The 13,160-nt window shown below is 43.4% G+C and overlaps 1 protein-coding gene across 1 annotated transcript in view; it reads right to left on the minus strand.

The window, feature by feature from the left end:
- fbrsl1 (fibrosin-like 1) overlaps nt 1-13,160 on the minus strand; it is a 301,776-nt gene that overhangs the window by 6,037 nt on the left and 282,579 nt on the right. Inside the window, exons 9-16 of the mRNA XM_079516969.1 lie at nt 12,854-13,113; nt 8,523-8,573; nt 8,222-8,317; nt 6,173-6,244; nt 4,888-4,917; nt 4,402-4,473; nt 2,672-2,804; nt 1,237-1,320 (exon numbers count right to left, since the gene is read on the minus strand). Coding sequence (XP_079373095.1) covers nt 1,237-1,320; nt 2,672-2,804; nt 4,402-4,473; nt 4,888-4,917; nt 6,173-6,244; nt 8,222-8,317; nt 8,523-8,573; nt 12,854-13,113 — 798 coding nt within the window. The remainder of the gene's footprint in view (nt 1-1,236; nt 1,321-2,671; nt 2,805-4,401; nt 4,474-4,887; nt 4,918-6,172; nt 6,245-8,221; nt 8,318-8,522; nt 8,574-12,853; nt 13,114-13,160) is intronic.

Genomic DNA, 13,160 nt, shown 5'->3' on the forward strand with positions numbered 1-13,160 from the left:
CCATCCAGAGCAACGCTAGTAAGAGAGAGAATTTTCTTGTCTGAATAAAAGGAAGGATGAAAAATAGGTCTGGACATTGGAAAGACTAGGCCACTTCTCCACCAGCCCATACAGTGGGGTGGAAGGGGGTTATTCAAGGCTATATATTATGATACACTGGGGCCGATTTTTACAACTGCATCTTCCTCCACAACTCTGAAATGAGAGAGAGTGTGATGCCAGCAACATAGGGCTGCTACACCGGCCAACATAGGACTGCTACACCGGCCAACATAGGGCTGCTACACCAGCCAACATAGGGCTGCTACACCGGCCAACATAGGGCTGCTACACCGGCCAACATAGGACTGCTACACCGGCCAACATAGGGCTGCTACACCGGCCAACATAGGGCTGCTACACCGGCCAACATAGGGCTGCTACACCGGCCAACATAGGGCTGCTACACCGGCCAACATAGGACTGCTACACCGGCCAACATAGGACTGCTACACCGGCCAACATAGGGCTGCTACACCGGCCAACATAGGGCTGCTACACCGGCCAACATAGGGCTGCTACACCGGCCAACATAGGGCTGCTACACCAGCCAACATAGGGCTGCTACACCGGCCAACATAGGGCTGCTACACCGGCCAACATAGGGCTGCTACACCGGCCAACATAGGGCTGCTACACCGGCCAACATAGGGCTGCTACACCGGCCAACATAGTGCTGCTACACCGGCCAACATAGGGCTGCTACACCGGGCTGCTACACCGGCCAACATAGGGCTGCTACACCGGCCAACATAGGGCTACTACACCATAGGGCTGCTACACCGGCCAACATAGGGCTGCTACACCGGGCTGCTACACCATAGGGCTGCTACACCAGCCAACATAGGGCTGCTACACCGGCCAACATAGGGCTGCTACACCGGGCTGCTACACCGGCCAACATAGGGCTGCTACACCGGCCAACATAGGGCTGCTACACCGGCCAACATAGGGCTGCTACACCATCCAACATAGGGCTGCTACACCGGCCAACCGAGACCCAAGTTTACCTCCACATGAACCTCAGATGAAAGCCGTAAATATTTCAACTTCAGCAAAACTGTCAAATTACACCTGGGTGTCTTTTAATGTGTTTGAAATATGAGTAAATCAGAAAAGAGAGCAAAAAAAGGGAGAAGAAAAAGCGGATGAAAGAAGAAGTAAACCAAAAAAATAGGTGAATGTGGGGTTACTTACACTTACCTGCCAAGTGGCTAGGAGGCAGGAAGCCGCTGGGATGGGGCGAATGACCATAGGGGGAGGGTGATGGGTGGCCAGATGCTATTGGTGAAGAGATGGAAAGAGAGATGTTAACATTATCCAATCAGTCAAAGGATGGTCAGTGAGGGAGTACATAAAAAACCCGAAATTAAAGAATCTGACATGTGTGTAACATTTGGACCCTTATGAGTGACCATGACCCTAGAATAGATTCATCCAATTAGGAAAGTCACATTTTATGGGAGAATGCAAAAAAGCACCCATTGATAAACACACAAACAAAAACAAAGAAAAATAACATCTAAACACAGATTGGATTCACGTCTAGTATGATGCCATATAGCATGACAGGGCGCGATGACGAAACACCGCCGTTCAGAGTATGGGAAAGTCTCCCCATTGGCTTAAAGGACAGCCAATGATCAAAAAGTGTCAAGAAAGTATTGCATTGGTGTTGCATAAGTGTTGACTAGTTGCATCGTCTGTTCGAGACCAGCTGCTCTTCAAGCAAGCTGGTAAAAATATCTTCAACAGCAAAGCCTATACATGCTAAAAGCTAATTATCGAGATGATTCATCAATGGCCTGAGATGAAAAACAAAACACACAGCACATAGCTTATTATTTCTTGTTGCTGTGTACACAGTGTGTGACTGTGTGTGCACGCACACGCTTGCAGGGTGCACATCAGTGATGCAGTCAGATACTGAAACAAAGTTGACCCAGTGTTTCCCTTCACCCGCATTTTCATGAATTGCTAATCAAAGAGCCAATTACACGAGTGCTAATGACACGCCACCACAGCATAATTAGCAGGGAAAGGCCGATCGCCCTGCTGTTGCCCTCCAACGCAGGGCACATCAGTCAATTACCAAACACAGAGAACCATCCATATTCATACACATGACATCATCTGAGCCCCGTGTTTAGCAAAACATTTAGCACAACCACACTACAATTAAATGAACAGAACATAAGGCGAGGACACTTTAAAAAAAATAGCAGAAGCATGTGGTTAATTGCTGCTGTGAGAATAACAATTATGACAGCCATACATTTAAAAACAGCTTGTTAGCAACTTAGCATACACATACAATTCCTGATGGAGAGCTTCTAAGATGGGAAAGTATCCTGTGTGTGCATGTTGAAAAGGCTTGGAACAGTTTGGTTTTTCAAGATTTCTTTCCCTCATATCCAATCATTTATTTTTATTTTTATAATTGACCTTGCAGACAAACAAGTGAGGTGCGCCTCACTTCTTTTAACAAACATCTACTCTGTACTATGTTTGTTTAAAGTGCTCTAAACAAACATTAGAAATCCTCAACGACACCACACACATATTGTTTTTTTAGGACATTTAATTTGGCTTTCTTCGTGGTTGTATGAGAACCGAGGCTTCATCTACTGACCTGTAGCGGCGAAGAGGGGTCGTGCCAGGTCGTGGGGGTACGGGAAGCCAGGCAACACTCCTGGAGCTGGCGGTCGACTGAACAAGTCCAGCTTCCCATTCATGTCCAACTTATGAGGGTCGAGCTGCATTTGCTGTGAGACATGCACGTATGCACCCAACGAGAGAGAAGAGAGAGAGAGAGAGAGAGAGAGAGAGAGAGAGAGAGAGAGAGAGAGAGAGAGAGAGAGAACTTAGTTTCAAAACAAATCTAATGCAAGCAGGGATTTATAGTGCAGAAACATTAACAAACACAAGTTGACAAAAGTGAAGAGAGAAAAAGTGAGCGATAGAAACACAGAGAAGGCCAAAGTCAAAGTGAGTGAGAGTGAGATCAGTATAAGCAGCGAATGATGACTACATTTTGAGTCCAGTAGTGCCAAAAACGGCTTATCTCCACAGCAAACTGGGTGAAAGATCTGAGGCACAGACACACATCAACAAAGGCTCTACGGGCCCTAATCCTGGCCCACTGTGTCATAACAAAATATGTGTAAGCTGATTAGGGACAGTAAAGCCTAGGGAAAGGGGGATGGGGAGCTCTGGAGGAATTACCTTGATGGGGAGAGTCTCATCAGCAAAGGTTCTCTATTGTACATTTACATTTTCCTATACAGTAAGGTTTCCATTTTTGGCCCATTTCCATGATTTTTGTCAGCATCTGCATTTGAGAATTGGAATTTTGTGTGTTGAAAACCAGATTAGAGTTTGCTCAGGTCTTGTTTTGGCTCACTAACTCTATCCTGTGTGAGATTAATGTCATGAAATGTCTAATTAGTGTGGTTGGCCAGAGGGAAACTAGACTATTGTTATTGTCACTTTATTATAGAGTACTAGCTTCTGACGTCATGTGGGTCTATGGGGTTTTCCATTATTCCATTATTATGATGTATGCCATATAACATCAGCATCTTTACTTATATAAAGTAAAATGTATTACAAGAGGCAACCACACTTGCAATTGCTAATTGCATAATTCTAGTTTTGATTATCATTGCTTCTAAGTTAAAGGGAGCACTACACCCCTTTTCAACTTTATCATCATATGATTGGTCCTTACTAATGTTCATTATAAGATGGCACAATCATGGCTGTCTGCACATTGGTGGGCTATGGATAGTTCAGAAACCTGCATAGTCTACCAATGACAACACCTTTCTCTTCCAGGAAGGTTATCATGCTGAAATAACAGTCACTGTTCTTGTATCAATAAAAAGTAAAAAAAAAAATGAAATGACCAAACCTGCCTACCAATGATGTAATTGGTAGGCAGGCTGAGACACAGACAAAGTAGACAGATATGGCACCATCATATAATGAGCATTAGTGAATACCAATTATGTGCGCTTGTACAGTATTTTGGTTTAAAATGGGTGAAGTGGTCCTTTAACTAGATCAACTACCAGTGATGGTTACACACTTAAATGAGGAAAAATGTAAACAGGAACATTGTCTGAGCACAATGGCTGTGAACATCTACGAATGGAAGGTTATTCCAAGGTTCCACTTGTAAACTCTGGAAAGGAGTGCCAACTATATATTTAAAATATAAATGCAAAAACAATACATTTGGTGTATGCACTTCAATCTCCCATAACACAAATTGTATGACTTCTCAGGCTGGTAAAATATGAATTCCCTGACTTTTCAGAGACTGTGGGCACACTACATGTGACCATCCAGCTGGCTCACCTTCATCTTCTGCTGGTGATGGTAGATCTGCCAGGCGATCTGGACATGCACTGCACACCACTTGCCAGGTTTCTAAAGAATTAGAGAGAGTAACACTGGTTTGACAGCTGGTCTTCATAATTATGCAGGACTGCAGTGACCCTAACAAGAATTGGAAGTGTCTGGCCAAGTTTCAGTATGGCTGTGTTGCTTCTTTGCTGGTCACCCTGATTGTTTTTGCGTGTTTTATGCTCTTTGATTAGTGTTTTTAATCATTTTGCAACTGAACTGAACTAAACCGGAATTTGTTGTATTTCTCACATTAGGATCTGACTGTGAACTGTAAACTACAACGGAGACCCCAATGCCTGAAACTAACCCTAAAGTAGGGACTTGTTTATCAGCATTTACTTAATTATTAAATTATAGCAACTTATAAAGCATATGTTTTTTGTCTTGGCCAGAAAGTCAAGCAATTTAAAAGAAAAGCATAAGACAGCCACTTACTCTGACAGATGTCCTGAAAGGATCTGATATCTGTATGGACAGACAGAGAAGATAAATATCATCATCATTGTGATCATACCACTACCTTGAAAACATGAAAATCATGTATGTGGTCTTGCAGTTCAATAGGTATAGAATATGGCACTGAATGAATAGAATTGTACTCCATTCTTATAGAATGCAATGGGTGCAGATATACACATGATATTACACACTCACAAAGCCTTTTTGATGTTTTACTGGTGCAGAGCAGTAGTCAAGGATGCTCGCGGTTCAGCTTAAAGCCTTCATCAGTGTCTTTTCAGAGCATGACATGAATGACTACTAAGGTTGCAGTAAGCATTGTTCATCCACCTTAAAATCTATGAATTCACTTAAATGCATTTGGAAAAATAATGTTCACCAAATAGGAACGTATATAGGCTTCTAGTTTGAGGACGGTAAAACGCATTTGGCCGGCGATAACTACCCAAGACAGTGTTTTCATTGTATTTCATACAGGGAATATGCAAGTTTGATTAATGCCATAGTGCCTATGAGAGCCATATCTAACTGGGAAACAAATAAGTCTCTCTTCCAATTTATTTGCACAACTGACAAGGTGGTGTGCACAGGATAGGTTGTAAAACTAAATGCAACGAAAGCCTTCTTCAGCAGTTTCGCTGCTGTGTCAAACTTGCAAACCCATAAACTGTGCGCTGCCGATAAAGATGGAATGTTGACAGCCCTAAAACTATGCTACTATCTGTGAACTACTGTAATTATCTAGAGCACTACAGATTGTGATGTACTGTACCCATCTTATGTCTTGATCTTTTGATCCCTTGTTTTATAAAATCATTTATCTTTATTTGTCTTTCCTGCAAGCATCATAAAGTAGGCCTTTGGTAAAAGCATGTCATAAATACACTGGAGTTTGATTCTTTCCATGTCCACCAGAGACAGATTTTAGAGGGGTTGAGATCAGGACTTGAAAGAAAACATGGGCACAGGTGGGCACATGTAGGCTGATCGAGCCTGTGAACTTCGCTTAGCAGGACATCTCATTGGTATCACTGGTTCTCAGAATGGGGTCTGGAGGCCCCCAGGGGTCCTTAAGGAGTTATGGGTGTGTAACCCTGAGTTCAAATAACACCCAGAGATGAAGATCAAATAGGGGGTTCGTGGACAAATTCATAGCAAACTGGGGGTCCTTGGAATTAGAGGTTAAGAATCACTGTCCTACATAACCGCAAGGCCACTCTGCTATATCAAGGCTGAAGAACACAGCTCTGGAGCGTCTTACCCTGGGGTCCTTCTGTAGGAGTGTGTGAGGTACTCCACCCGGTCGACCTCCTACGTCAATAGGATTGGACGCCTGAAAGGCAGGGAAAGAAGCAGAGATGGATTGAAGGATAGAAAGGAACTACAAACATGCAGAGACTTTCTAGATTTACAAAACAAATCTAGTTCAAAGTAACATGTTTAGCCATGTGGTGCAGAAGCATGAACAAACATAAATGTAGAACATGTACCGTACACTCCAAACACTAGGAATAGTTGATCTAACACACAAGGAGACCCTCCAGCTAGCAACGCCAGCATCAATATAGCCCAATAACCCCCAACTCTGGGGAAGTATACCATACTAATCCTCACCTACTGCTACTGTAAGTCTGACGTCAATAGATAGCTCTTCAATAATACTCTGGGCACAGAGCAAGGCCACATTAATACCACAGCCCAAAGCCTTTGGAGTCTGAATGACTAGATCAGCCCTATCCATCCCACTATCCAGGATCAGAGTAATACCCAGGTTACCCTCTACCCTGTCCCTGGCCCCCCTCCGAAATACTTAACATGGGCCTTGAACACTGCAGCAAAGAGCCCATGCCCTGTTCACCTGTCCATTTGGACAGAGAGAGACCCCAGACAGAGAAAAGGGGATTCCTGTCCGTGACAGAAAGCCTCCTGGGAAGAATTAAGGGCAGATCGGTGGATTCAGGCCAGCTTTGATTGGTGGCTTACACTGGGTTACAGCCACTGGGCCCCTGCCAGACCCCTTCCCCAACTGCCTCCCCCTTGTCCCAGATTGTGTCACACACCAACCATTGTTATCTCACTTGGCACGGGTCAATACCACCCGGCATGGCTCAGCACGGAGCGTTGTGCAGAGTCCAGGCCAAAGCTGAACCAGCCAGCTTTAGAGGGAATAGGAGGGCAGAGCCATGAGGTTTAATAGGATCCTGTTCTGTTTCCCTTCAGCTACTGCTTCCTCTGCTAGGCTGAATGTTAAGCAAGGATTTGGTGCTATTCACCCAATGCTGGCCTCATTTCCTGGGTGAAATGGCAAGAGGGATGTGGGGTGATGTTTTGCGTGAAAGCATGTTACTGTGTGTTTAATAAGGTATGAAATTGTGTGTGTGTTTGTGTTCTCCTATGACTGATAGAGCGTACATGCAGAGTGTAAGGGTATGCTGAGTGAGTTTCTGTTTGTGCTGTCCTGCATGTAAGACCACAAGAGAGGCTTTCTAGGTTCATGGCTTGTTTTGTGTGTTTAGGTTTCTGTATATTTTCGTGTTTCTGCATAGGCAAACATATGTGTTGGTTTGCATGTGCAGTTTATTTGTGTATGTGTTATTACATTTCTAGGGCTGTGAATGCTCCTTGCTGAAAGTTTTCCTGGTATCGAATTATGCATGTTTCAAATTTTGCTGTAGCTAATAGAGCTAGACTGCATTTGGTGGAGTATAGGTATAGGTGTATGTTACGTTGCCCTTCTGTTTGCAAAACATACACATGATGTTGTGTGTGTATAATTTCTGTACATTGTAGCACTTCTGTGTGTGATCATAATGAGTCGGTTTGTGCATGTGTGGTTTGTTTGCGTTTGTGTTCAAAGAACAATAATCCTCCGTTTTTTGGCACTGAGTCAAACTCCAAAGACAGAATAAAACACAAGAGGGGGGGGCTCGCAACTCACTTTTAAAACACATTAACTGCCAGGTATTAATTAATTTAATTCACAGCAGCAAGCAGTACAACGTTTTGACCTTGGGGCCTTTCTTTGGTCTGTTGGTCATGTTTCTGTCTGTTTTTGTAAAGAAGGCCTTGCTTTGTAGTTGTGGTTTCCACAACTGCAAAGCAAGGGCCCGGAATACTACTACTACTAGTTTTATTATATATTTTTTTCTAAGCCATCTAGTCAGGGGCTAATGTAGGCTGGGAAAACCAGGTGGGTGCAATTTGTAGAACTGAGAATAACGCTATACCACTAGCAATTGAGAGCCATTGGAGCCATTGGTTTAGAAACTACACATGGATGCTAATGACGGGCAAGGTATCTGAGGCTAACCTTGGGCTGGAAGGCTCCTTGCAGTGAGCTGAAGGGTCCTGAGTGTGGTAGCAGCGGGGGCATGCCTGGCATGGTGGGGGGATAAGAGGGGAAGAACTGGGGAGGAGACAAAACCAAAACTCATAAAAAACACATCATAAGGTATGTGCAATGTGCATACAATACGGTACACAAACACAGAGCAGTACGCACCATTACAAAAAAGAAAAGAAAAAAAAAGTTGTCATGGCATGTTCAAATATGTTCAAATATTTGATTTGCCAAATGCAAATAGCTGGGAACTTGAGTAAGCGAGACTTACGTTTGAATGTCTGATGAATGGATTGTCCATCTTGGGAGCGTATTTGTCGAACTAAAAAAAGAAAAGAGAGAAGTGCATTAGGGGAAATCACCAAAAGTATCAACAATGTCAAAAGCTCTTCAAAGAAAACCTGCATTAAACATACATCTCCCATTATTTCCACATCAGAATTCCCAGAGCATATGATTGAGCTCTGGCACCAGTATAAAGCAGGGGGGTTATGATATGACACAATAAGCCCTAGAGTAAAACAACTGGCTCACATTGGGTTATGGGTTTAACTTAAAGCGCATGGAGAGATAGACAGCTCTAATCACTGACAATTCCATCACTCAGGGGAACTGGCAAGACGAGGCAGAAATATGATTGTTCCAATTGACCATGCAAACAGCAGCTGGGTATGTAGAGACCAAACTCAGGAAAAAAGGCTCAGTCAGGAACCCAGACGACGAGTTATATTTCTATTAGCTGGAAAATTTGCAGAAATGTGACGCTAATTGCTTGTGACTGCTATGGGGCTCAAAAAAGTTTTATTTTTTTCAGTGACAACCCCTTTGCACTGCTATAGAGGGAAAGACATGTATTGTATTTTTCTCTTAGTTAGGAACCAGGACTTCAAAGAGATTTACAGTCCAATACAGGCCAATTTTCTCTGCATAAAAACATGGAAGGAATATATAGAACCTTGTATGCGAACAGCCTGTATTTTTATGAGTGAAATTGAATCGGCGTAGACTGCATTCGGTACGGTTGGGAGCTAATTCAGGACGGCACAGCGTGAAACTGATATAACCTTGAAGGACTGAATCAATGTAATGAAACATTTTCTGAGCCAGAGCCTGCGTCTAATAGAATAATTACATTTGAGAATTTAACATATAAAAACTATAGCCTCATATGAAGTGCTGTTTCTGATCATGAGAGCCAAGACATGGGAATCTAGTTAGTAAATTGAGAAAGAGGAGAGCCGGGGAGGGAGAGAAAGAACATTTTCCCTTGTATGAATGGGGACTTTGTGCATCTGTACGTAAGCCAATCCTGAATCTATTTTGAAACAGGCTAATTGCGACTGACAGTAACTCATTCCTAGTCGGTAAATACACAAACCATTTGCAGGTACTTTTTGCGAGTGTTTTTACAAAGCACCTCTTGGCAGGCGTGGAGGTTTTTGGTGGTTTACAAAAAAAAGTAAAAAATGGAAAATGAGCGGGTGCTATGAATCAATGTTTCTGTGTGTTTGTCTCCTGTGACATGGGCAGAGGAAGAGAAGGCATATTAGGGGATATAAAGTCTCTGGCTACCCGAAACTGCTGGGGGAAGAGACAGTAAGAGGGAGGGAGACCAAGAGAGAAACAGTGACTCGGTTTGGGTCGGGTCGGTCCAGTGAAGCGGAGGACACATTCATTCTCATCTGCGCACAAAGCAGTTGTAGCTGCAGTGGTGGTGGTGTCAGTGGCCCAGTTTGTGGGGGCGATAATGGGCCCAAATCAAACACAGACACCCCTGTTGGGGGAGGAAACACCACGCCAGGCTTCTGAGCTCATTAAGCAGCTTTTCTCTGCCTTCTGAAGGGCTGGCCTGTTTAATGTCTGACACTAGGAGCGGAATACTGGTCTCTTTATGGGCCCTGTAAAAGAAATAATAAAATAAAAACTTTGCCTCTATAATTTATGGCCCCTGTCAGGGGGGTTTATTGCAAACAGCTTTGTCTAATTAAAGCTCAATATTTCATCATATAACAATTAAGGATGCCTCCTTGTCCAAAGACATGGCAGGAGAGCGCGAGGGTGAGGGAGTGGGGGTGTTAGTGTAAGATGCTCGGTAATGCCATTTGGCAAGCCAGCTGCTTGAGGGCGTTCAACAATAAACAAATACAGAGGCTTCATAATTTCATTAATTACAGCCATTAGACAAGGGCTGTTGCATAGTTGTAATGACATGGGGCATCTAGAGAGTGTGCGAGAGGGAGAAGGAGAAAGACCGAGAAGGAAACAGAAAAAAGTTCCTGAGTATTTTATGTGAATTATGATGCATTAGCAAACGCATATTTCAACAATATTGCAAAAAGTTTGTATGTTCGCTCGAGGCTAAGTCTGCGAAGAAGACTTTTCTATAAATAAATTATGTAATAAACAGAGCGATGGAAATGCATTTGCCGAATAAACAATGAAATCGCTTTATTCTACATTCCGGGAACTTGTTTGCTTCAGCCCAGCTGATGGAGCTTCACCCAATTCACTTCCCCCCTCCCTTTTGAGGTGGGATCATAGCAACAGACAGTGAGAAATAAATTGGAAGAGAGAGAGAGAGAGAGAGAGAGAGACATGCATAGCTGAGTCATCATACTAGGTTTGTCCCTCATGACACATTAAAATATAACCACAACAATCCATTAAACTCCTTTCTGTCTAAACAAGCATTAAAGAAAATAACAACACATTGTTACCAGAAGGAGGGAGAAAGGGAGGGAGAGCAGAAAGGCATCAGTTAAGTATAAACACACTTTCAGTCAATTTGAAAAACTAAATAAATACAGAAGGCCTGGTGGTCTCAAATCTCAACAACCTAGCAAGAGACTGGGGCAGTGGTGAGCATACATCATGGGGTGAATAATGTCAGCATTAGCCAGGCAAGGAAAATGACCCCTTTCATCTTTCTCAAATGGAGGGCTGTGGAAAAGAATGCCCTGTTATGTCAAGATTGAACTGGGGAGGTGGAGAGGAGGAGGAGGAAGGGAGAAGATAAATGCCTGTGTTCAGGAACAATCTAAATACTTATTTAAACATTTCCATACTTATCTGAATGCTGGAGCATTTGATTTCTAGTGTACAGGATGAGGATAATCTTGGCGATCCCCTTAATGGGTTCCTCTTAATCAGAGGTCACTCACTACATGACAGTCTATTAGGAAAAAAGCTACAAATGGTGCCCCCTGCCCTTGGACGGCTTGTTGTTGTCATTCAATTTAGGGATGAATAGACTTTTTTTTTTTTTAGCTTATTTTATTTTTGTATTATTCTTTAACCTAGAATACCCCCACCCCTGAACCCCTCCTATGTGGAGATCTAATGGCTGCCAGTCTATGTGCCTGATGGCAGTCAAAGCACGGAAGCAATTACAACCATTATCAGAACATTTTGTGGTGATGTCATCTCCCCCTTTAATCTGCTGTGAAGTCACTCAGCTCCAAGGCTCTCACTGGCGCAATGGCGCACGGAAGCACGCACGCACATGCTCACAGAACAAAATACACAAGGTCCTGGCTGATGGTGCTTTTGTTCCTTTCTGTGTGCACTGCAGGCAAATAAGAACATTCAAAACCATTTAAAACACATCCATATGAAAACCAACTGAAAACCCTGCCTCCAGGCATTCCCCTTTTGTTCACAAGCAAAACACTTCACAGAAAAACACGCATGTCAGGTTCAAAGATAGGAAGATGAATGAATTAAATCAACTGTATAGGGTTAGATTGATTCTGGACTGTTTGGCCATGTGTTTGAAAGTTGCTGTCGGGGGAGACCTTCTATGTTTTTATGTTTTTTCATAAATGAATGCCCTATTTTATGCTTTGTCACTCAAAAGTAGTGAAAATAGCCAATCAACAAGTTCACAACACATCACAATGCTGTATGCTTGTAGATTTGCTGTTTTTGAAAATGTTATGACAATTACTACAGACAGACTTGAAAGTGGTTAAGTCTGTCTGTAGGCTTTATAAATATTTAATCAATGAAAAGTGTTAGCAAGAGCTTGTGACTAAAATAACAACACAATTGGATCCATTGGAACGCAGTTCCGGTCAGTTTCCGGTCTGACAGTGACGATGTGATATATGAAGGATGAGACTTGGCGGTATGATCTGCAGGGAGTGTATGACAATGTGCAGACATTTGGTCAACCAGTATGTCTGTTTAGAAGATAATGGCAGGCAATGGGCTGTGTATTCTTTCATCTCAGTGGTTGCACATCAGACGCAGAACTACTAATGTAGCTTCTTATCACAGCTGTCAAACTTTCAAGAGTGAGACAGCATAGGCTAAAGAGCCCCAAACCAGTTTACAGAGTAAATAAATACTGAAAATGAAAATGATGTTATCATTATCAACATAATAAAGATTTTGGATAGGAGTGAGAATTATAGTTTTGGGGCGAGGGCGTCTTTGGTAAAGTCAAAGAATAAAATAGGAGGGTGGAGTTGGGTGGGATAGTCGATCGAACGAAGGGGAGGAGGGTGGGTTTAGGGTCAAAAGGGCAGTATGGGACCTTTTGTTATGTTTTGGTTTGGTTGTTTTTCTTTTTAACTTATTTTTTTTATTACTTATCCTCACATTTCTGGCTTGGGTACGCACCATGGGGGGTGCGGTGGGCGGGGCGGTGAGGAAGGCGGCGGGCGGGGGCAGACTGGCGGGAAAGGGCGTGAAGGTGTGCTGGTGGGTGTGTTGGTGCTGGTGCATGTGCTGGTGTTGGTGAAACTCTGCCCTCTGCTGGAGCGACACGGGGGCCAGCGGTGAGGCGGACGGCCCCCGGCCCCGCTCCGAACTCTGAACCAGGAAGCGGTTGTTCAGCTCCTGCCTCAGGAGGTCATGCTCTGTAAGAAAGGAGAGCGAGGGGGAAGAAAACCAAAAGGGGGAAGAA

The sequence above is a fragment of the Electrona antarctica genome, assembly GCF_951216825.1.
Source record: "Electrona antarctica genome assembly, chromosome: 12".
In the NCBI taxonomy this organism is placed as follows: Eukaryota; Metazoa; Chordata; class Actinopteri; order Myctophiformes; family Myctophidae; genus Electrona; species Electrona antarctica.